The sequence below is a fragment of the Lynx rufus genome, unplaced genomic scaffold, assembly GCF_022079265.1.
Source record: "Lynx rufus isolate CCGP_SWC_20201006 ecotype Redwood Valley unplaced genomic scaffold, mLynRuf1.p SCAF_24, whole genome shotgun sequence".
Taxonomy (NCBI): Eukaryota; Metazoa; Chordata; class Mammalia; order Carnivora; family Felidae; genus Lynx; species Lynx rufus.
In genome coordinates this window covers 1,892,256-1,917,514 of record NW_025814839.1, presented here as the reverse complement: position 1 = coordinate 1,917,514, position 25,259 = coordinate 1,892,256, and the positions used below count along the sequence as shown (strand labels likewise).

Below are 25,259 nucleotides of genomic sequence, written 5' to 3'. Positions count from 1 at the left end.
GCTTGAAATTCACATGCATCATTTAGAAATAAGACCAACCGAGGAAGTGGACATACTGCCTTTTTGTTTTAGCTCACTGGTTGACAGAAAGGCATCCTCTATTTTCTACAGGAGGTCCTCAAACTATGCGAGTATAACACATCTGGCTGTAGAGTATAATTCAGTCTCTCCGTGATTCAGTTCACGTGATGCTGCATTTCTATGCCTTGCCATCTTGACCACAGCCTCTCTTTCGGTCTGCTTTAGACACTCAGTGCATTTGGTATTTTTTTTAAAAGTATTTCTTCTAGGGGCGCCTGGGTGGCGCAGTCGGTTAAGCGTCCGACTGCAACCAGGTCACGATCTCGCGGTCCGTGAGTTCGAGCCCCGCATCGGGCTCTGGGCTGATGGCTCAGAGCCTGGAGCCTGTTTCCGATTCTGTGTCTCCCTCTCTCTCTGCCCCTCCCCCGTTCATGCTCTGTCTCTCTCTGTCCCAAAAATAAATAAACGTTGAAAAAAAAAATTAAAAAAAAAAAAAAAAAAAAAAAAAAAAAGAAAAAAAAAAAGTATTTCTTCTTGAATTTCTGCTGAATACAAATACTTCCTCGTGGCGATATGCCAATCTTCAATTTTATTTTTTGAGAGCGCAAGAGCGAGCAGGGAGGGTCGGAGAGAGAGACAGAGCGAGAACCCCAAGCGGTCTCTGCAGTGCTAGCGCAGAGCCTCAGGCGCGGCTCAGACTCACAGACTGTAAGATCACGACCCCAGCCGAGATCAAGAGTCAGATGCTTAACCGACTGAGCCGCCCAGGTGCCCAGACACACCTCATTTCGATGTGCTTTGGAGACATGGTGGGCTTTTTTCTTTTTTTTTAAACAGCTGAAGGTTTGTGGCGGCCTTGCATTGCACAGGTCTGCCAGCGCCATTTTTCCAATAGCATTTGCTTCCTTTACGTCTCCGTGTCATCGCTTCTCGGCCTTTTGGCTGAGATCAAATGTGTCTCCGTGTCACGTTTTGGTAATTCTCGTGATATCGCAAACTTTTCCACCATTATTATATTTGTTATGGTGATCTGTGGTCATAACCCACTGAAAGCTCAGATGATGGCTAGCATTTTTTAGTAATATTTTTAAATTGAGAATTATGTATCTTTTTAGACACAACGCTACGGCGCACTGGAGAGACTACAGTACAGTGTAAACATAACTTTTATATGCACCAAGAAACCAAAAGATCCGTCCCCAGTCTCTCTCAGCACGCCTGGATTCTCCTGCTCTACAGTTCAACTACAAATGCTTCCCTGTTGGCTAAAATTCAAAAGTGTACAGTAAGACACAGAACAGTGCTTATGTATACTTATCTATGCAGACTTCTTTTTTATGGAGTTGCTGGTGTAGCAGAACTGTCTGCCTAACTAGACAAAAGTCCAGACATGATGTAAACAATCCGCCCTCTCCAGGAATAAATGTACCATTCACCTACCCTTTCTCAGTAAGGGCATACTCCTTGGAGACAAAGGCTGCTTCAAGTATTAAGTGAACTTACACAAAGGCGGATAATATACAATTATCCCCCACTTTCTATTTGCATACAAATGAAGCAATTGATGTTTTTAAGTCTTCTGCTAGATGCATTTTGGGAGCTGACCTAACTATGCTCTGAGCAAGCCAAGTACAGAGTCACGAGTGAATGCAGACACAGGAGACACAGCTGAGTATCTGTTCATAGGACAAAAACCCCAGCCAAGGAGACCTGACCAGACTTGAATTGAATCCCATGAGCCAAAAACATTGAGAGGCAAGGTGGATTTCATTCTCTAAGGCAGCTGAAGCTGACAACAGCTGGGGCGGGAAGGTATAAAGTAGTCTCCCTGGGATAACAAGTATTTGAAAAAGGACCTTCTAAACCAGGGATAGTTTTCTTTTTTAAGACCATTTTCCAAACACTGAAGGTCAAGGCCAAGCTGAATGCGTGAGAAGGAAATCTCTTAAATATGACCTCTTCTACACCTCACTCTGAAAGAGATTTATTATAGAATTTCTCTTTCACTCATAACATGCAACGTGCTGACAGAATTTCATTAATGAAACAAAGTGAGGAAAAAACATGTATGGTTACTAACGAACAACAGAAACCACACCCTGCCTCAGGAGGGATGCTGACCGTGGTCCCCCGGCAGAGGGGAGACTTGTGCAAGGGCCACGAAGCCATCCATTTGGTCCCCTTCTTGGATTTAACTCTTCCAGGCATTGGGACGGAGCAGGAGGGAGGCAGGGGACGCACGCCGATTTCCAGCCTCTCCACCAACACCCCACTCCTCCGCCCCACGGCTAACTAACCGCCCCCTGCAGGAGCAGCTGGTCTCCAAGACCATCGACGAGCTGCACCAGAAGAGGCTGAGGTACCGGACCAGGGACTGAAGCGGAGCCGTGTTTTGCCAGAGGCCGAGTGTGGAGCGGCCGCACAGAAGTACGCGGGGGCAGTTACCGTGGAGATGGCGTCGGCAAATGCTGATGTCACGACTGCTCTGGGTGGGACCAGCTGGAGGCTGGGGCCCGTGATGGCCGGGGAAGAAAACTGAAGCCCCGGGTGGAGGCATCTGCCACGGAAACATCTTGGAGTTTATAAGACGTGTGCTAAGCAAGTGTCTTGGAAAAGTGTCTAAGAAAATTCCCAGGAAGCTGCTCCCCAATCCTCATGCCCCTCAACGTAACAAGCCCTTGAGAAGTACGGGAGCCACGGGAGTTTAGCTGGTCAGACAGATGATACGTAAGCTTTGATCTGGAGAAAGAAGTCCCTCCAGGCCTCTTGCTTTATCGAAGCGGAGGAAGTGAAAGCGGAAAGCACAAGGAATCAATACTTGCCTTCACGATCAGATATGACGGAGGGGGTGACACCAAATACAACGTGCCAGGCTCTGCAGGAGAAAGAAATCTCAACTCTGAGACGAGACGAGCTCTTGCCTCCACACTCAGCCACTGCCCTGGGCATGACGGGAAAGACGGTACTATTCAATCAGGGGTGAGCCTTTCTAGTTCTCGTTTTTACTTCCTCAGTCCCTGCCTTCTTATTTGAAGCACTGGCCCCCCCGTGTGCAGCTGCAGAAGACGATCCATCCCCACTGTCCTTCGCACGCTTCCAGAAGTCTCTAAGGAGGATCCTGAGCTTAGGACGTTAACAACTGGTGTTTCTTTTACCCAGGTTGATTCTCTTCTGGTCTTCTTTCTTCCGGAAATTAGAAACACAAAAGAGAAGCAGAGAGGAGGAAACCGTGTAATTTAAGAAGCTGACCCCGAAGTAAATTCTGTGTTCTTCCGTTTTTCTCCAGCGAGGTCTCCCTTCCTTGTGGCGGCCAAACGAGCTTCCTCTGCAGTTCACTCGACTCTGGGCACCCTAGAAAGGTTTCTCCATTAGGGACTCGATCCAGCTGGCCCCATTCATTAGTTTGGTGGTGGCGATGACATATTCTGTGCCTCCATCTTCCAACTGGGAGAGAAATCGCAGGGCAGCAATTTCAGCAAAGGTTACGCCCCCGAGGAAGAATATCAGAGTCACTCGGTTTTCTCCCGGTTGACCTAAAATGGAAACATTTCAAAATGAAGAATTATTTATTATGGGTGTTTCTCATCCCGCCTCTTGAAAAAGCAGCATCGTGTGTAAGGAGCAAAAAAAAATGGTAACTGTAACTGGGTCTTGGTGCAGACAATTCCTCGGACACTCAGGAACTCGATCTGGATCTCACCGTTTTCTCTAACTACGGAGATCCTCAACTCAGAGGTTAAGAGCTGTCACTCCTGCGGGGAGGGCGGGTTCCGGTGCCCACACCCTCCACCAGCAACCGAGAGGTGCGCCGGACTCTGACTCCCGGGTACTTTGCGGGGCAACCGCATAATCCACGAAAACCACACCGGCGGTGCGCGGTCGCAGATGCTGGCCACCGACTTACGTTTCTTTTGCAGTCCCGTGGGCAACGGCTGCCGCTCTTCGAAGTGGGGCCCTGGGAGTATGCGCAGAACTTCCTCGATACTTCGCCAGCCCGGCCGGGACAGCAGCTGGGCCAGCCGCACGCTGAGAGGGGCATAGCCGCTGTACACGTAGGATATGTCCGTGGGATTCTGTTAAATAATTAAAGGAAAAAAGCCTATAGACATAGAGACACAGAGTCACTGAACAGTGGCTTTACAGGGAACCCCAAAATACGCGATTTGCCTGTGAGGGCAGAAACACAAATCAAGGCCGGCCACGCCCTGCTCCAGTCCACCCCGGCTGGGCCTGATTCTTAGCTGCCAGAGGTTCGCTTCCCACTCAAATCTTGAAAACGCCACTCAAAGCATCTCTAGGTACTGGCCACGAAACGAGGTTACCTGGTCTGGCAAGAAACTTCTTGGAGGGTAAGCCGGCGCTCTCTAGCTGAGTAACAACGAGCCCACCCCTTGAACTCGGCTGTCCCGCTTTTAGGTATTTACCCTACAGAGGGGGCTTGTACCAGCACAGACCAAAGCGCAAACCGGTAAACTAACACCGTGGGTGCTAGCAACAGACTGGAAACACCCTGAATTTCTAGCAGGAGAAATCTGGCAAGTCGTAAATTAAGGTTTATCTGCAAGACCGCTCTGCAACCATTAAAAAAAAAAAAAACTTACAAAAAAGAATGAAGTAGATCACAGGATCTTCAAGACACAGTGGTAAGTGGTGGTTGGGGTGGGGAGGGGCAGATCAGAACAGTGAGGGAGGGGCGCCCGGGTAGCTCAGTCGGTTGAGCAATCGACCTCAGCTCAGGTCGTGATCTTACAGTTCGTGACTTCGAGTCCCGCGGAGCCCGCTTCAGATCCTCTGTCTCCCTGTCTCTCTGCTCCTCCCTCACTCATGTGCTCTCTCTCTCTCTCTCTCTCTCTCAAAAACAAACATAAAAAAAAAAAAAAAAAGAACAGTGAGAGAGTGGAACTAGCATAGTGTTTACACTGTACAATGTAGAAATCAAGAGTATCTATACTCCCGCTGGGGAAAGATAATCCAATTTTGCCACTGGAAGAGGAGGCTTTTTAATTATTAGCTTTTGTTGCAGGAGGCAGCCTGATAAAGTGCCTATGAAAGTCCAAAAACAGAAAATAAGAAAAAGAAATTTAGAAAGACTGGCATCAATAGTAAATGTAAAGCAAAGTGCACTCTGCTTTGAGAGTCAGTGGTAGAAAATACTATCTTATCTCATCTTATCTTATCTTATCTTTGAGACAGAGAACAAGCAGGGAAGGGGCAGAGAGAAAGACACAGAATCTGAAGCGGGCTCCAGGCTCTAAGCTGCCAGCACAGAGCCCAATGCGGGGCTTGAACTCACAAACTGCGAGATCATGACGTGAGCCGAGTCGGACGCTTAACCGACGGAGTCACCCAGGCGCTCTGAAAATACTCATCATTTATGTTAAAATGTCAGTAGATACAGAAGACTCTTCCTGGAGGGATAGATTAAAAAAAACGGTTACAGTGGTTCCTTCTGAGGGAAAACCTGGGTTAGGTGTGGAGGGAACCTGCTTCCTCACTGTTCGTCTTACTTTTGTATTGGCCAACATTTTTACCACACGTGCTGAATATTTTCGATCCCTCCGCCCTCCTCGGTGCTCTGTGTCCAGGAGGCGAACCCGCAGGCTCTATACCAACGTGCTCCCGTGCCCGATTTGGGCTCGGCCAATGGGAGGCACCGGATGGAAACCTGGGGAGCAGGCAGCAGCATGGCGTCAGGGTTATTGCCCTGGCTTCCTCTGGCGACACTGCTGGAGGCTGGCTGTATCCCTCGACCACAGGCCTCTCTCATCCCTCATCTTGTCAGGCGGCCTCTCCACACAGCTCTTTTCTCCAGGTTGTGGAACGGGTTTCTGCGACAGCTCCTTCTCCTTGCCCTCGGGCCCAGGCTGGCAAGGAATCGCCACTGACTCCTTTCACCGGTTCCCACCCTGCCCACATCTCCCGAAACTCTCCTCAAACCACCCAGTGTGAGAGCACCCTCTCCGCTCCCCGCTGGGATTCTGGGAGATGGAACACGCGAATGCATTACTTTCTCAAACACACTAGAAAACTGTTTCTAGAAAATGCATGGTGGATGTGTAAATCAAGTACCACATGTGGTCACAATAAACTGTTAACAATAGGTAAACTGAGTTGAAGTGGAGGGGTGTGTCTTACCTGTTCGTTTACATCATCCATCCAGAGGCGTAACGTTTTCCGGATCGTTGGGTAATTGTTTCTGCCCCCCGTCTGTGGTTTCAGCAGGCCAGCCTTCTCTAGGTTGTATAAGGTCAGTATGTGCTCATAGCCGTACGTCTGCAAGAGAAGTCGTTTGGCATTGATGTCAGATCAGGAAGAGGGTTTCTGCCACTTTCTAAAAAGAGCACTTCCCACAAATCAATTCGGTTCATACTCGAGGTCACGTTACCAAAGTCCGCAGGGGATGAGACCTGCCTACCCATTAAAATGAACCCAGCTCACTGTTTCGAAGAGGAATTTAAAGTTTTTCCTTTATTTTTATTTTTTTTTCAATGTTTATTTTGGGGGGGGGGAGAGAGCACGAGCGGGAGAGGAGTGGGACAGAGAGAGGGAGACACAGAATCCGAAGCAGGCTCCAGGTTCTGAGCTGTCAGCACAGAGCCCAACGCAGGGCTTGAACCCACAAACTGTGAGATCATGACCTGAGCTGAAGTCAGACGCTTAAGTGACTGAGCCACCGGGAGCCCTTAAAGATTTTACTTTAAAGTCAGAATTTATAGACACAACTTAAGTGAGCATCAAATAAATAAATAAATAAATGTGTTATGTACTTTGCAATACACATCTTCCAATTTACAAATAAATTATGTATTTATATGAGATATAATTAGATATTAAAAAACAAGAACGAGGGACATCTACACATCCCGACAAGAAAGATCTGGATATATTAAGGACAAAAACTATCACAATAGAACACTATGTACCGTAGGATTTTACTTCTGTTTTAAAAAAGATACAGGAGGTAATAGTAACAATGGTCAGTACTTACGTACTTTCTGTGAGCAGGGGCGGCAGTAATCTGTTCTAAGAGCTTTCCATACATTAACTCAGTCATCTTTCTAATAAGCCAGTGAGGTAGGTGGTAGTATCGTCTCCATTTGATGGAGGAGTTTAAAGAACCGGCCCAAGGTTACACAGCTAATGAGCAGCAGAGCTGAGACACGGATCCAGCCAGTCTCACCCCCAAGTCTGTGTACGTAAATATTCTTTGTACAAAAGTGCAAAGAAGAGTCTGGAAGCACGCAAACAAACTGTTGGTCCTATCTGGGGAGGCAGGTGGTGTGAGCGAGGGGCAGAAGGATCCCATTTGGCTCCAGGTACACCTTACCAGACTCTTATGTGATAAGAACGTGTGTATTATCTGTGTAATTTTTTTAAAAACAAAACAAGAGGGGCGCCTGGGTGGCTCCACTGGTTAGGCGTCCGACTTCGGCTCAGGTCACGATCTCACGGTCCGTGAGTTCGAGCCCCGCGTCGGGCTCTGCGCTGACCGCTCAGAGCCTGGAGCCTGTTTCGGATTCCGTGTCTCCTCTCTCTGCCCCTCCCCTGCTCACGCTCTGTCTCCCTTTGTCTCAAAAATAAATAAATATTAAAAAAATAAAAATGAACAATAAAAGACTAAACGAGAGAATAACAAAAAAAACTGAATGAGCGTTTAGTTTTAACAACAATGTATTTAACCGTGGATGGTAATAGCAAATAAACATTCCCTGAGACGTTTTCAAACAGAGGGCAGAATTTTTTAAAATAAAGGTGGCTTCTTCCTAATTATGAAGTAAAACAGGCTTACTCTAAATAAGTCTGCGAAGGAATTATTATCAGAATACTTGCAAAAAGGTCCCTTCCTGAATCAAATGCAATCTAGTTAAGAGCATGGGCACCTGACCCCAGTTCCCTGGGTTTTGGCACTGGCTCTGCCACTTACTGACTGGGTGACATTGGGCAAGCTATGTAACTACTCTGTGCCTGAGTGTTTTCATCCATAAAAGGGGGATGATAACAGCATCTAACACACAGGGCTGCAGTGAAGGTCAAACGAATGAATACAATAAAGCTCCTTGTTTTTTTTCATTTAAAAATTTTTTAATGTTTATTTATCTTTGAGACAGAGAGAGACAGAGTACAAGCAGGGGAGGGGCAGAGAGAGAGAGAGACACAGAATCTGCAGGAGGCTCCACCTTCCGAGCTGTCAGCGCAGAGCCTGACTCGGGGCTCAAACCCACGAACTGCGAGATCATGACCTGAGCCGAGTCGGACGCTTAACCGGCTCGACTGAGCCACCCAGGAGCCCCAGTAAAGCTCTTTCAGTAGAGCCTGGCACACAGTAAATGCTCGATAAACATCAGGTGTCATTATGCGAACACAGTAAACAGTGATCAATACCAAGGACAACCCCTCTACTTGTTAGAAAATATAAAGGCTGTGGAAACAATGTATCAAAATAGGAGCTTTAATTAAAAAGGCTTTTGTTTTTGTTTTAGTGGGCCTCACACCCAGCACAGAGCCCCACACAGGGCCCAAACTCACCACCCTGAGGATCAAGACCCGAACTGAGATCGAGAGTTGGGACGCTTAACCGACTGAGCCACCCAGGCGCTCGGAAGTATTTTTGGTATTCAAAATACCAAGAAGTATTTTTTAAAAAGATGTTTCCTCCCTTGGTAAATGAGTAACTTAAAGCATACTGACCTGGAGAATTTCTCTTTTGTAATAATCCAAAACTTTTTGTTTGAGTCCACTGTTGCACACAGACTGGAGGCAAACCAGTCTTAACACCTTGATCAGTGGGTGCTTTTGGGCAATACAATCTTCGATGTAACTGTTGACCTGGAAACAAATATATACACGTATGCATACCACCGTCCGTTTTGGGGACCTAAAGAACTTAATATTTACTATTATTTTTCAAAGTGGAGGATGCACTTAGTGATGCAAACGCCCGTCCACACACTGCAGACCACTTCCTGAGAGGCTGCGGGGAGGCTGGGGCATGTGTGACTGCACCTATTTCAATTATAACGGCGATTTATGGACCATATGGTCTGGAACTTTTCTAGAGAAAAGAGGAATTTCTATGAATGAAATAATTTTAAATACATGAACAGAAGTGGATATTTAAAGGAATTAAATGACCCAATTCCCTCAGAAAGCAAATCTCTTAATTTATCTACTACAGGCCTTAAAGACTGCTGATTTCAGGGGCTGGGTCTCCATCACTCCATGCACTGCAGAAAACACCTTGCACAGAGCAAAGTTAAGGAACTGCTACTTGGTGAAGCCCAGATTTTCACATTCTGCACTCGCTCTCAAAAATACCTAGGCTAGGCATGGGAATCAAAGCAGCTGCTCTTCTAGCTATAATCTTACGTCCGACAAATCATCAATTATTTGCTAGTTGACTGTTCACATACCTTATCAGTGTCTATTCCAGACATAAACTCCTGCTCCACTGTTAGTTTATCAAAGAAGTCTTCGGAGGCTAAAATGTAATTAGCAAATTTGCAACTTAGATATTAAGTAAATGTTAATTTACTGGAACACTGTTTTTCTACACAGAAGATGATGAAGAAACGAGACGTGCAAAAAAAGCAAGCAAGCAAAAGGTTCAAATTGTCATCGGAGGGGCGCCTGAGGGGCACAACTGCTTAAGCGTCCGACTTCAGCTCAGGTCATGATCTCATGGCTCGGGAGTTCGAGCCCCACGGCGGGCTCTGTGCTGACAGCTCGGAGCCTGGAGCCTGCTTGGGATTCTGTGTCTCCCTCTCTCTCTGCCCCTTTGTGTCTCTCTCTCTCTCTCAAAAATGAATAAACATCAAAAAAAAATTTTTTTAATCGAATAAATTGTCATCTGTAAACAATCTTCTAAAAACATGGAAAATCCTACACCACTATCCTCCTAAATTCCATCAAGACGTAGTTGATCGCTGTACCCCTTGGCGATCCTCAGGACTCAACACAGATCTCAAGAACTGTGCCCTAACAGGGAAAGCTAATCTCCCCAGCATTTCACTACCATCAGCAAATTCCACCAGTTTTAACTGATTTCAACGGACATGAAAACAAAAGACTGATTTTCTAATACCATGTTCTACTTCAGGTTCAAAGCACACTTCATAATACGGGGCACCCATGTTTTAGGAATAAACTCGTCTTTGGTTTAATATATCTCTTCTGAGTTCTTTCAAAATACTCAGCGTGTGAGCTCTCTACCCATTCTGCAGGAGGTTTTCAAGGGAAAAACAAAAACAAATGTGGAAACGTCATATTGCTCTGATTAAATAACCCTCAGCAAGAGGGAAAACACTAGACTGAAAAAACAGAGCCTCATTATGGCGGCAAACTTGCAGTAGAGTTTTTTTCTCTTATCACTCTTCCAAGTATTTTGCTTTAGGATTACAGTTTTAGTAACAGGAAAAAATGGGTTAACTACAAACGGAACACTTTTAACTATGAACGTGCACACACTTAATTAACGCTGCAAGTAACATGTTAAAACGGAGCTGCCTTTCCCAAGGAGGCGTCACAGTGCCAATGACCCCGGTGTGCGCAGGTCGGCCCCAGATGAAAACCTTCCCTCCACGGGATACTCACTGGTAACGTCTTTGATTAACTCTGCGATCGACGTGTGGTTTGCGAGCGAGCCTCTTGCTGCCTGCATGTGGGGCAGCTGGGACACGAACTGCTTGATCTCCCCGACCGTCTTGGCGTTGTGCCTTTCCTGAAATGGATGGAACAGCAGACCCATCGGGCAGGGAAGGTATTTTTTTTTTTTTTAACGTTTATTTATTTTTGAGACAGAGAGAGACAGAGCATGAACGGGGGAGGGGCAGAGAGAGAGGGAGGCACAGAATCGGAAGCAGGCTCCAGGCTCCGGGCCATCAGCCCAGAGCCCGACGCGGGGCTTGAACTCCCGGACCGCGAGATCGTGACCTGGCTGAAGTCGGACGCTTAACCGACTGAGCCACCCAGGCGCCCCAGGGAAGGTATTTTTAAAGCGCTCCGTTCTGTGCGTTGCTCAGAGGATGTTTCATTTATTATCGATGTGAAAGAAAGAACGGGATACAAATAAAGCAGGCCACACCCAGCTCCCACGTTAGGAATGAAACAAAAAAGAGGAGTTCGTGGTGCCTGATGACCGTGTCGGTAGTTCAGAGAGCAAACATGTGAGGGTTTCTCCTCCTCTGCCCAGGCTCAGATCGTGAGTGGTATCTGCAGACATTGGAGTAACACTGGAGTATTCGTGGGGGACGCTATTAGGTTACCCACAAGCGCTTCGAGTAAAACACAGAAACGCTGTCAAGAGGGGAACGTAAGCAGCAAGAAGTGTCCTCTATAATAGTAATAAAAAAACTCATTCTTACTGCTGGATCTCAACCTTGAATATCGTCCATGGAAAAGTGAACCTCGTTTAGTGATTTTTTTTTTTTTTTCAAAATGTAATCATTTAAACCAAAAGGAACTTCAGAAATATGAATATCAGGGGCGCTTGGGTGGCTGAGGTCACGATCTCGCGGTTTGTGAGTTCGAGCTCTGTGCTGGCAGCTCAGCCTCCTTCGGATTCTGTCTCCCTCTCTTCCTGCCCCTCCCCTGCTCGCACTCTCCCTCTCAAAATTAAAACATAAAAAATATATATATATATGACAATCAATTAATAAATATAATCCCTAAGAAAGATGAAATCTGATATATACTCGGTGGGAAATTCGTTTTCAAAAATTCTCCCAGTTTATGTTTCCAAAGTCTAAATATTCAGGGTTTAACATCTTCCTGAATTTCCATGTTTCCAAAACGAGCTCCCCCAAGAATAACTCAGTGGCCGGGCAAGAGGAGGCAGGAAGGTGATAATGAAACTGCCTCTCTCATTATCACCTCCCACATCTGCGGGGCTCCCCCGTCACCTACCCGCTGGCTTAAACTTCGAGCTTCCACCCCAAGCTGCAAGTTCTATTATAGGGGATCTTTTATTTATGGCCCAGCTGGCTCCATCTTGTGTGAGGTAGGAATCACGAAAAAGAAGAGGGTAAAGCAAATATTTACGACACAAGTCTGTGAACCGCACACCCAGCTCCTGCCACCCTGCAAAAAAGGAGCGGGCTCAAAACCTTCTGTTGTGGGTCTGGGAACGAGTTCTAAAAGAAGGCCTGTGGGGCCCCCAGGACCAAACGCACAGCTCCTTAGGAGAGAAATGTGCAATGACGCTGTCGCCCTGCTTCACGGCGGGGGCGGGGAGGGGGGTGTCTCTCTGGGGCTCTGCCCCTCTTCCTGGGAGAGGCAGTCTAGCCCGTGACCTTGGGCGCAGCAAGACAGCCAGACCGCCTCACCTCAAACGCTGCGGAGATCACCTTTGCTTTCTTGCTAAGTACTGAGCCCACCGCGTTGAAGTTTTTGTCTCGGATCTCAGCGTATAGCTCCTCTGCAGAATTCAGCTGAAGCTTCTTGGCTTCCGTGGGAAGGTCCTTCCCGCCATCGCCCTGTTTCTTAGGTACAAATTTCTCCGGAGGTAACTTCACATAACCTGAGCCACAATGGAAGGAGACAAGCGCCTGGGTGAATTTACCGGCAGAACCGATCAAGTGCCCAGGCTCAAAACAGAAGTCTCCAGCTCAGGAGAGAAGGAAGCCCTTGGCTTTAGGGAAAATGGCGTATGGCACAGAGGTTTCAGTTTTTCCCATATCAAGGTACACTTTGGTCACAAATAAATCAATCAGGATTATTACTAAACGTTTCTAAAATTTTAAATGCTGACAGAAACAAGCATCATGTGGGCCAAAGTGACCTCTGACCTAATAATCTGTCGCACCCAACTGCTAGCCGGCCTCCCCAGTCTTCCATCTGGTGTCCCCAACCTCGACTACCTGCCCTTCCCTGGATATACTCACAGCAATCTCCCCTGTAGCGTCCCTGCATTTATGACATGGTGTGCCCCACGCTGTGCCCTCTCCGCAAACCCAGGGCAAATGCCGCCTCTCCGACAAGCTTTCCTGAACAACTGCCAGCCGGGAGGGTCTACAATCTCCGAACTGCAACGCCACCTGAATCTAACCCATGGCCACAGCTCACGGGGATAAGCACAGTCCTGCACACAAAGCACCTGGCCAGCCCTTGTGGCACCGACGACAGCAGTTTTTGCTTGGACTTTGTCTGAAAGCCGAAAGTCAGTATTTTTATTTTCTCAAATATCCTCTGATTTACATGCAAAGACAGCATCTCAAAAAAAAAGGAGAAACCTTCTGGATGTCTGTATCCAGTGACCTGTTAGTAAACACAGATGTCGCTTTACTTACTGTTCTGAATGCCATAAATTTCATCAATGAGTCCCTCATACGTAAGCTGCGTGGCAAGAGGCGTTAATAAATCCACGTTTCGATCAAGCAGCAAGAGATTATCAAAAACAGGGAATATTGAATTTTGGCTTCCTGTAAACTCTCTCTTCATCCTGATCATCATATTGGCCACTTGCTGGAAATCAAACATTGGATCAGATGGGACTTTCCTGGGCATTAGCTGATTTTCAAATTTAGCTCAAGACAGAGAAGAGCGTCTGCTGTTGGCCACCCACTCGAACACGTACATGTACCCCAACACCGGCCACTACTCAACGAGGCATGAGCTCAGACACAGTCTGTTCTCGTTATTCATGGTACTTATGGAGAGTCACCGTGACCACTGACTTAGCGAATACGGAGCCACTGCTCTGAGGGGAAATACGGGGTTAAGTTCCCGTGAGCCTCTGGTGACAACATTTTTATCAACTAATCAATGTGTGTTTCTATTTAAAGACACCTTATTTAATATATACTGTTGATTCACCAACAATGAACTCATAGCCAACAGCACTGTAACTCATGCCCGAAGGAAGCTTAGCCAACGTAGGTATTTTCTACGTACGGCACACCAGAACTTTCCTGAGCTTGGGAACACTGGACAGTGCTTTAGGACTACCTGTGGGGCCATGTGAAACAGTGAGATCACCGATAAAAAGCACAAAAGTGCAAGAAATATGGCGTTAAGTAGCACACGGCACTATATAGTGCCCGTTTATAGTCCAAGAGATGAAACAAGAAGGCAGAGCATCACAAGAAGGCAGAGATGTCAGCTGGGAACAGGCACATTGGACAACTCAAATTTTTTGCTGCCCTGGACCTGTCCACAAAACACCGTGACTATCGGTCTGGGGGGTTACGAGTACATTTCAGCAACTAGGTGAATTCACAAACAGGACTGGCTGTACTTATTTGGAAACAGCTTGCTATCACTCCCCTTTTGGGTAGCAGGGCACCCCTTCCTTCACCCCAGAAACACATGCCGCTTCTTACCCTGGCACACTCTCCTTTCCCAAAGATCTGGGGGATTGTCCCGTACAGAGCCTGCAGGGTCATCAGCCCCTTGGCTGCATGGTAGAGGCTGGTCTGGTCACTCTCCAGGTAGCATTCCTGTCGGTGGGGGGAGAAGGGTGGTTACTGCCAGGCCACAGTCATAGGGTGCTTGCCAGCACCCGCCTCTGTCTGGTACTGGGGTTTTCCACTCATTTCCCGCTTTGCCTGGAAAGCGGGGGACGCAAGACCGTTTTGTCAAGCTGCTCTTTGGGAGTCTAGAGCACAAGGCCAACAGCGGTGCTATGGAGACGCAGCTGTGGAAGCAACTGGCAGAGCCTTCTGGAAGAAAAGTGTTCGTCAAGCACACCAGGTGTACTTTACGAGCTCGTCACTAAACTGATTAACAAAGACTTACAAGGGGAATGGGTTCTCCCACTCACCGTGGGGAGTGTAGACCCTGGCAGGACATTCTGGGAAGGCCCTATGCTAATACCCATAGAGGCACATACTCTTTGACCCCTGGAGTCCCAGAGGACCACACGACAGGGTACTTAGCCATTCTGACAAACACGAGGTTTTCACATATGCTGCCAACAAACAAAGGTCCTAACGTCTTGAGAAGTGAAAAGGAGTGGCTGAAGAATCTTTAGATTATGATCTCATTTTTAGAAAATACATTTTATGACATAAAATATACAAGGTCTATTTTGTAAAGGCCAATAAAATGCACACAAGACCAGCTGGGAAGTAAGAGGGGAAACACTCAGATCTGATCCTCGTCGGGGGGTGGGGCACGGTTCTAGACTCCGGCAGCCTTGATCTGGGCCCCAGCCGGGCCACTTCCCAGCTGCTCCCTGGGCCGGTGAGAAAACCTCTGCGTGCCTCAGCTTACCCATCAGTAGAAGGGAATATCGTCCACAAAGCATAAGGAGTGAGAAGAAAATGCATGTAAAACATTTAACCCCAGCACTTAAAGTCTACAGTAAGTGCTTAATAAATGTTAGTTTTTATCATTTGGAATTGTTTGGACGTTCCCCCCCACAAATATCACCCATTCGTAAGTCAAAATGGTACACAGCACCAGACACCTGCCCTCCACCCACCCACCCAACGTGTCTCTAGCCTCCAAAGCCAGGAGGGAAAGGACACCAGAGGAATCGGGGAAGACAGAGTAGAGCACTAGTGCACTCCCCCCCGGGGAGGGAGGAGGGCTGTCCCCCAAAGACACTGGTGAGTGTGTGGTCACTACTGGAAGCAGTGAAGGATGATGGCTCTTCCAGGTCTGGGGTATTTTAACACTGCAGTGAACGGGCCAGGCCAAGATCAAGAAGGTCTGGAGACACTTTCTGGCAAAATTGCTTAGAACTCCTGATTGGAGCGGAAGTGAGATCAAAATTCAAGGAAGAAAAAATTAGGGAACACCTCCCAAATAGCATTCGTATTTTTAATTTAAAAAGTTTTGGGGCGCCTGGGTGGCGCAGTCGGTTAAGCGTCCGACTTCAGCCAGGTCACGATCTCGCGGTCCGTGAGTTCGAGCCCCGCGTCGGGCTCTGGGCTGATGGCTCAGAGCCTGGAGCCTGTTTCCCATTCTGTGTCTCCCTCTCTCTCTGCCCCTCCCCCGTTCATGCTCTGTCTCTCTCTGTCCCAAAAATAAATAAACATTGAAAAAAAAAAAAAAAGTTTTACCACTACAGGTATTTCTTTTATGAGTCTCTTTTCTTTTTAATATTCATTTATTTTGAGAGAGAGAGAGAGAGAGCGGGCACGCGTGCACGTGCACACGAGTGCATCGGCAGAGGGAGGCGAAGAGGGAGGGAGAAGAATCCTAAATAGGCTCCACACTGCTAGCATGGAGACTGATGCAGGGCTCAAACCCACAAACCACAAGATCAAGACCTGAGCTGAAATCAAGAGTTGGATGCTTAACCGGCTGAGTCGCCCAGGTGCCCCCACAAGTGTATCTTTAAAAAAAGATTTAAACGTTAACAACAGGGTGCCTGAGTGGCTCAGCCGGTTAAGCGTCTGACTCTTGATTTCAGGTCACGTCACGATCTCAGGGTCGTGAGACCGAGCTCCACATCGGGCTCTGAGCTGGGCACAGAGCCTGCTTAAGATTCTCTCTCTCCACCTCTCTCTGTCTCCTGGGGCGTGCATGCGCACACTCGCTCTCTCTCAAAAATAAGTAAATAAATAAATGAAAAGTTAACAGATATTAATCTTGAATTTTTTGCTCTAAAATCGTTGGTGATGGGGTGATTATGTGTGTTAAATGTCCTAACTCTACTGTGAGTTTGTGGAATTTCAAGCCAGGAGGACATCTGGAGAGGGACAAATGTTAGTATCATTAACATTTCAATACACATATTCTTTGACCTCCAAATCCCACATACCTACAGTGTTTACAAAGGAGACAGATTTATAGACACTGATTTGTATGTGTATATACGAAGGCCACAATACGTTAAGCACTGTTCTTGAGTGCTGTGAACGGGCCAGGCCCAGTCAACGGGCTGACCTCTGATTCCCACATTTCACACAGTACAATGATGGAGAAGGTTACAATCACATCCCCAAAGCACAGAAAGATCTCCATGTGCCTTTTGATGCCAAAAACCACTAAATTATGCTCACTACTTAAAATCACATAAATACGTAAAAATTATATCAACTCCATCCGAAATCAGGGTTGAGGGGCACCTGAGTGGCTCAGTTAAGTATCAGACTTCGGCTCAGGTCATGATCTCACAGTTTGTGAGTTCGAGCCCTGCATCAGTCTCTGTACTGACGGTTCAGAGCCTGGAGCCTGCTTCGGATTCTGTGTCTCCCTCTCTCTCTGATCCTCCCCCGCTCATGCTCTGTCTCTCTTTCTCTCAAAAATAAATAAACATTAAAAAAAAAAAAAAAAAGAAATCAGGGTTGCATTTAGCATCAGGTGGAACTTGGGGCTTTACCATCCAGGCAAAATCGTTGATTTCTAAACAGAATCTGAGGTGAACGTACAAAACCAAGAGCTTGAAATTTGCAGCAGAAAATAATTGTCCTTTTTTTTGCAAATCACCAGAAACACAAAGAGGAAATCTCTCCTCTGGGCAAGTTTCCTCATGCCAGGACGAGTCTTCCTCAGCTGCTACCAACTCCCATTAATTACACGGATGTGAATTAATTACATGTGGGGACAGCATTACAGATACATGAGGGTGCAGATACAGCAAAATGGCAGTGCTGGAATCCAAGTGATGGGTATGTGGGTGTTTCCTGTAGAACGCTTTCAACTTTTCTGTATGTCTGAGGTTCTTCACACAAAATGTTGGGGGGAGGGGGAATCTGTACGGTCCTTGGATGAGATTCAGTATATAAGCAAAACATCAGGGAATGTGGCAAAAAAGGAGCCAAGAAGGTCTCGTTATTCAAATTAATCAGTGCGGCCAAATGAAATCTACTGCCCCAAGTAAACTCTTTTTAGGCGATGATCACTGTAACAACGCACTGGGGGAGAAAAAGTTCCAAATAATTTTTTGTACAACACCAGAGGTTCTAAAAAGTTCTAGTGTCCAGACCAGCAGCATCACAAGCCCATGAATCTAGGAAGGAAATATGGGCAAATGTGACTCTGCTGAAAAACACACATGGCAAAAACTACCACAAGCAAAATTAAAAGACAAATGTCAAAGGAGAGTAAAGCACAGTTAAAGCCTACAGCTTCGGGGCAGACGTGTACAGGACTATTCACTATAGCACCACCTCCAACAGCACAAGGTCAGAAACACCGAAATGTCCTTCAGAAGGAGACTGGTTTGATAAATCATGATACCTCCAAACAATGGAACACTATGCAACTTCAAATAAAAATACAGAAGCAAACGGGGCGTCTGGGTGGCTCAGTCAGTTAAGTGGCCGACTTTGGCTCAGGTCATGATCTCGCGGTTTGAGTTCGAGCCCTGCATCAGGCTCTGTGCTGACAGCTCAGAACCTGGATCCTGCTTTGGATTTTGTGTCTCCCTCTCTCTCTGCCCCTCCCCTGCTCACACTTTGTCTCTCTCTCTCAAAAAAATAAATAAACATTAAAAAAAATTAAAAATACAGAAGCATTTTCATGTATGGTATAAATTAACCTTGAGATATATTACTAAGAGAATAAAGCAAGATACCAAACTTACATAGCATATGACACCATTTGTATAAAAGTGAGGAGAGTATTTTACATATACTATAAGCTGCAGTTATGTAAAGCATCTCTGAAAAAAGAAAAGAATTAGTAATAGTGATTGCTTCTGGGAGGGATTTGGCAGCTTGAGAACAGGGAGGCTTATTTTTCACTCTGTACTGTTTCTTACTCAAAGAAATGTATCACTGTGCAAGGATAATGTTTTCAAACACTTTCAAATCATTTTATTAAATGTAAAGTAATACTCCTTTTTTTTAAAGTTTATTTGTTTTGAGAGAGAGAGAGAAAAAGAGAGAACGCACACGGGAGGGAGAGAGAGAGAGAATCCCAAGCAGCGCCCACACCATCAGCATGGAGCTCGATGCAGGGTTTGAACCCACAAACTGTGAGATCATGACCTGAGGCGAAACCAAGAGTCGGGCCTTACCCACTGAGCCACCCAGGCGCCCCAGATAAGGTAACATTCTTATGAGAGAAAATGTTCTTTGAAATAAAGATGGTAAATAAAACAAATACATAAAATTACATTTGCAAGAAAACTCTCAGAACTGGAAAAGGTGTGCACATTCACTATAAACACATGCTGAAAATACTCCGTGGAGAAAACCATTGCTGGAACAACGGGCTGCCCACTCGGAAAAAGTTAAACAAGCCCCTACCTCACACCACACACTCCATAAAACACACAATTCAAACTAGCTTAAAAACCTGAATATAAAAAGCAAAACTTCAAGACTTTCCAAGGAAAATATACGATTTTCTATATCTTCAGGGTGGAAAAGGATTTATTAACACTCAAGAGCACAAGCTAATGGGGCGCCTGGGTGGGTCAGTCAGTTGAACGTCCGATTTCAGCTCAGGTCACGATCTCACCACTCTGTGAGTTGGAGCCCCGTGTCGGGCTCTGTGCTGACAGCTCAGAGCCTGGAGCCAGCTTTGGATTCTGTGTCTCCCTCTCTCTCGACCCCTCCCCCACTCACATTCTATCTCTCCTTCTCTCTCAAAAATAATAAACATTAAAAAAAAAAAAGCACAAGCTAAAAGAATAAAAGTGATATATTTAACTACTTTAACTTGGAAGACTCACATCTCTCACTTTCAAAGCTTACAACAAAGCCACAGTAATCAAGACAGTATGGTACTGACATAAGGACAGACATATTGATTAAGGCAAAGAACTGAGACACCAGAAATAAACACTTACACTTACGGACAACCGATTTTCAACAAGGGTACCAAGACAATTCAATGAGGAAAATACCATCACCCTCCAGCAAACGGTGCGGGAACACATGCACAGCCACACGCAAATGAGTGATGTTGGATCCCTACTTCACATCAGAAAAAAAATGAACTCAAAATAGGTCAAAGCCCTAAATGTAAGACTAAAACCATAAAATTCTTTGAAGAAAACCCGTTACCCTGGGTTAGGCAATGACTTCTTAGATGGGACATCAAAGGCATAAGTGACAAGAAGGAAAAAACAGATAAACTGAACTTCAAAATTAAAAATTGTCAGGAAGGGCGCCTGGGTGGCTCACTCGACTCTTGATCGCGGCTCAGGTCTTGATCTCAGGGTTGTGAGTTCAAGCCCCATAATGGGCTCCATGCTGGGCGTGAAGCTTACTTAGAAACATTTTTTGTGGTGGGGAAAAAAAAATTGTGTGTGTGTTTTGAAGGACCCCACTTTTACCAAGTGAAAAAAAACCCCACAGAATGGGAGAAAATGTTTGCAAATCTGGTATCTGATAAAAAAGGACTTGCATCCAGAACATACTAAGAATTCTTACAACTCTTCTCATGAAAAGATACAATATCCCAATTTTTAAAATGTGTCAGGGAGCGAATAGACATTTCTTTAAAGGAAGACATACCGATGGCCAATCAGCACGTGAAAAGGTGATCAGCATCACTGGTTGCTATGGAAATGTACATCAAAACCACAATGAGATAATGTTTCACACTCACCAGGATGGCAAGCCAAAAAGACAGACGATGGTAGGCTGGTGAGGATCTAAAACTGGAACCCTCATCTACCTCTGGCTGGAGCAGAAAATGGTGCAGTCACTGTGGATCCCCCAAACGTTAAACACAGAGTTTTATCATATGACCCGGCAATTCTACTTCTAGGTATGTCTAACAGAAATGAAAACACATGCACATACAAAACCTTGTATTAACGTTTGCAGCATCGTGATGGCCAACAAGTGAAAAATCATGATCAGTCCACTCTAGATGAATGGTAAACACAGTGTGGGAGATCATTACAAAGGAACACTATTTGGCAATCAAAAGGAAGGGAGCTGACACCTGTTACAACGTGGATGAGCCTGGAGAACATGAGGCTAAGAAAGAGGCCAGACACAAAGGACCACATGTATATGACTTCATTAATAAGAAATCTCCAGAACAGGCAAATCCATACAGACGGCACAAGACTAGGGACTGCCAGTAGCTTGGGGGAGAGAGAGTGACTGCTAATGGGCAGAGGGTTTCTTTACAGGATGATAAAAATGTTCCAAAATTAGACAGTGGTGATGGTTGCACAACTCTGTGAATATACTGAAAACTGATGAACTGCACACTTTATTTTTGAGAGAGAGAGAAAGAGAGTGCATGAGCAGGAAAGAGGGGTCGAGAGAGAGTGAGAGAGAGAGAGAGAGAGAGAGAGAGAGAGAGAGAGAGAATCCCAAGCAGGCTCCTCACTGTCAGCACAGAGCCCGACTTGTGGCTCAGTCTCACCAACCATGAGATCATGACCTGAGCTGAAACCAAGAGTCGGACACTCAACCGACTGAGCCACCCCGACGCCCCTGAACTGCACCTTTAAAAGGGTAAACTTTATGGTACGTGAATTTTGTCTCAATAAAGCTGTTATAAAAAAATTAAGCACATGGGCACCTGAGTGTCTCAACTGGTTAAGCGTCTGACTCTTGACATCGGCTCAGGTCACGATCTCACAGTTCATGGGATCGAGCCCCACATCGGGCTCTGCACTGACAGCTCGGAGTCTGCTTGGGATTCTCCCTCTCCCTCTCTCTCTGCCCCTCCCCTGTACATGCAGGCATGTGCGTGTCTCTCTTTCAAAGTAAACTTAAAAAAAATAAATAAATAAAAAAAATAATAAAGTCTGAAATTAAATGTCAAACTTACTTTGAATGCACCCTCTGATTCCATGGATAAGAGATCCCCATCAAATGGAATGAGGTCTAGGCTGTACTCCTCCCTATGAATAAAGGATCCCAAAACACCCAGGTCTTTCAGCCTCTGTTCACACAGTAAACTTCGTCGTGGAACAAACAAGATGTGGAAATCCCTTGCTGGGCCACGTTTGTCTTCACTGCAAGAGAAGTAACACTTGTTAGCTTGCATGTGCCTTCGAGTCGTAGGCTACTTCATCTATTTTATTCCTGGAGCCTGGCCTGTTGCTTGGCACACAGCAGGCGCTAAATAAATGGGCATCGGATAAACGCACTCAAACTGCTGCATAGTTGGCTCTCTCTCTCTCTCTCTTTTTTTTCCCTGAGAGGAAAGAGGCGTTGATTCACAGCCAGTGTTTTGTGAAGCATTTTCTAGCTTTCTCTTAAACCATTTATGGGGCATTAAGCTCTCAGGTTTATTGAAACAGGATGTCCGTGCCTTACTGAAAACAGATGGTTCTTTAACCAAACCAATGCGGTGACACAGTCTTACGGAAAAATGAAAGATCACTCTTGACTTCCACCTCTAGTCTCCTTGACAGTGGGCCTCCCAAAATAGCCCACATGCTTTTAAGATTTTAAGGGCCTTTTCAATCAACTGTACCACAGAGTGCAAACTGGGCTAAGAACTTCCTCTATAGATTGGATGCTACGTTAAATTTTAATCGGCTCATACTTATTTTGCTTATGAAATTCGAGCACACTATATACAGTGTATTGAAAGATGACCATTAGAGATTTTGTAGTTTTAATCAGGGTCCTTCCCACCGATAATAGGTCCAAATTTTTAGTTGTCCTGAAAACGGGGTTATATGATGACCCCCTTCTCCAACTGTCTGAACAAGTTCATGGGAGCTTCCCATTCCCCTCTTACGTTCTTTCACGCCTGCCCAGTTTTCTAAAAGACCACCTTCCGATTCACTGCCAAGACAAGGAGGTTGCAAGGAAGAGTTCGGTATGTTAAAACCCTGAGAAGGATCAACCTCTTTTGGTCCAAACAGAAGCTCTGGGAGATACCTGAGCACATTTTCAGCAATTATATCCATCAACTCTAGCCTGGGTCTGACAAAAAAAATAATATTCTTGACATCAGCTGCTGGCAAACGACTTCCTTTAAGTGTGAACATTTTCTCCACTTCATGTTCCTAAGAAAACACATACACAAAAGGTTAACAAAAACCCTGTACTTAACCTATCATATCCAGATTCAGTCATCATAAACACTCCCAGCCAAAAGTGCATAATGCTTCATCAGCAAAATTTAGATTCCCCAAAGCCAGATGTATAAAGGACAAAGTTTCAGGATTAAGTCACTGCTATTGCATCTGAATTCAAATGACTCACTTGATGACCTGTCAATGACACCAGGTGATGGTCACATAGCACAATGCTAGTAATTTCTCTAGAATTAGGATCAGTATAAAATCACTGGCCAATGGCCACCGTATAAAAAATGTTAGACATGCATCAGCATCAGTGTCTATAAAGACCAAAGAACTCTGCAAGTCAATTACTCAGGAAAAATGTAAAATCCTATTACTACTAAAGTACAGAATTATTAATCCCCAAACAAAACCCAAATAGCTCATTTACCTTCAGTAGTGAATACTGTGCAATCAGGCCAAATGGTCCTGTGAGGTACTCATCCCAAACTATTGCCTGTAGGAGGGGAGAAACTTTCTCTTGTTAGGGTTAATATCAGGAATTTCAACAATATCAACAGAAGACAGCAGTCAGAAGACGTAGTAGGAATATTTGCTTCCAACTGAATTAGCAAAAATTTTAACTGGCTCTAATCATATTCGTATCTTACAGGTCTAAAGAAAAACAGGATCTGGACAAGGATGTTACTGTTGTCACGGGAAAGTTAAGACATAACCACCATCCTCAAACAGGAAGAAGGAACTGTAGTTTGTTGTGTATTTGTGTCATGGTATTAACGAGTAGATTGAACCAAATGGAAACTGCCAATGGCAATGGTTCAGTCTAGCATTTTACATGGAAATGTCACATAATCCAATTATATAAAATTAAAACCTTGGATGTAGGTATGACGAATCTTATTTTGACAGAAGAGGAAAGTTTTAAAGGGTTTGGGAAGTTTAAGTAACATGTCCAGGGCCACATAGGGACTTTGGACCTTACATATAGTATAAGGGGACTAGAACCCCAGTCTAGAACTCAGCTGACAACTCACAGGTCATTGTTCTGGGCTCCCATGAACATTATTACTGCTAATCTCCAGTGTCATTTCTTCTTCTTCCCTTATTTATTTATTTTGAGGGACAGAGACAGAGCATAAGTGGGGGAGGGGCAGACAGAGAGGGAGACACAGAATCCAAAGCAGGCTCCAAGCTGTCAGCACAGACCCCTGTTAGCAGGGCTCGAACCCACAAACCGTGAGATCATGACCTGAGCTGAAGTGGGAGGCTTAACCGACTGAGCCACCCAGGCACCCCTCTTCTTCCCTTTTTTAACTGAAATTTTTACTGAGATAAGTGTAGATTAACTTTTATTTGTAAGAGATATTACAGAGAGAGCCCTTGCATGCTCTGCCCAGTTTCCCCCAATGGTAACAGTTTGCAAAACCACAGCACAATATTACACCCACAATATTGCCATTGATCCAATCCGTGATGTTATTCAGATTTCAGTATCATTTCTTGAGCCTGAACTGGGCACCTAGGGCTTAGCCTGCCTTTTTCTCTCAATGGCTGCTAGCACCCACTCCATCTCTTGAAGTTCTGTTCTTCCTAAAACCGATTCCTGAGATTCCCCAGTTTTCCTTTCCTTTCCGGAGTTGTATTGCCAGTTACTTAGGGGGACAAATAAACCCTAAGGAGAGAGGAGAAAGATGACACCACTTAGACGAAATCCTATTAAGTCCTTGATCTACAATTTCCCAGTCGTGAGCTGGGTGGTAGTAAACGTCTAACAGGAGAAACAAACCCTAGAAAAGTCACGTTAAAACCGCAAATAACTACAACCTCTTTCATAATACGTGTGAGCAGCAGGTTCTAAGATGCTAGTGCTACACAGGCTTTTAAAGGTACGACATGCATGATCGCTGTAAGGCATGTTCACTGGCCCATCGACATCCTTGGGCCGGGCCCGCCCCATTCGTCCTGTTCCCAGGGGGCACCAGAACTGCCCCTCTGGATCTGAGGGCCACCTGACATAAATAAGGTTCACGATGGCCTGGGATACCACAGTGGCTTACTCTGCTGCAACAAAGCAATCGCGATGCCACGCCGACTCCTGCCGTGTGCCCCAGCCCCACCGGCAGACCCCTCTCCCCCGCGCATTGGTCCTGCCCGCTCCCCTCCTCGGAAGCCCCAGGGACCTCGTGCACCAGGAGCTCAGGCTATCGGGCACCGGATTGGGCCAGGAGGGACGGGGGGCTGGAAAGCAGTGTCGCCGCCTCCCATCGCTCACCTTGCTTCCCGCGCACTTGTCCAGGAACTCTCGCAGCTCGCGACGCACCGCCTCGCGCAGCACGTTCAGGTTCACTCGTCCGTAGGACAGGTGCGCCGCCATCTTGCTTCCCCCTAGGCGTAG

General features: G+C 45.9%; 1 protein-coding gene across 10 annotated transcripts; it reads right to left on the bottom strand.

The window, feature by feature from the left end:
- Positions 1–1,989: 1,989 nt before the first annotated feature.
- On the bottom strand, positions 1,990–25,259 carry VPS33A (VPS33A core subunit of CORVET and HOPS complexes). Of its 10 annotated transcripts, XM_047087921.1 has the most exons (13): positions 25,137–25,259; positions 23,295–23,360; positions 22,719–22,846; positions 21,655–21,841; positions 14,337–14,453; positions 13,305–13,479; positions 12,342–12,535; positions 10,612–10,738; positions 9,432–9,499; positions 8,710–8,847; positions 6,157–6,294; positions 3,926–4,094; positions 1,990–3,554 (listed from the first exon to the last, which is right to left on the bottom strand). In XM_047087921.1, exons 1-13 carry the CDS (start codon positions 25,236–25,238, stop codon positions 3,373–3,375), a joined length of 1,791 nt encoding a protein of 596 aa, XP_046943877.1. In that variant the 5' UTR covers positions 25,239–25,259; the 3' UTR covers positions 1,990–3,372. The 10 variants fall into 10 exon arrangements, 9 of the variants coding, with proteins under 9 accessions (XP_046943877.1, XP_046943883.1, XP_046943882.1 ...); XM_047087926.1 differs by lacking the exon at positions 1,990–3,554 and having other exon boundaries at positions 4,001–4,120; XM_047087923.1 differs by lacking the exons at positions 1,990–3,554; positions 3,926–4,094 and adding an exon at positions 5,336–5,686.

Excerpts from the sequence above, each read along its gene's own strand:
- VPS33A (XM_047087921.1), bottom strand. The coding sequence starts at position 25,238 with ATGGCGGCGCACCTGTCCTACGGACGAGTGAACCTGAACGTGCTGCGC. Across the intron at positions 22,847-23,294 it reads CACAGTATTCACTACTGAAG|GAACATGAAGTGGAGAAAAT; the intron begins GTAAATGAGCTA and ends GTGTTTTCTTAG. Across the intron at positions 10,739-12,341 it reads TGATCTCCGCAGCGTTTGAG|GAAAGGCACAACGCCAAGAC; the intron begins GTGAGGCGGTCT and ends CATCCATTTCAG.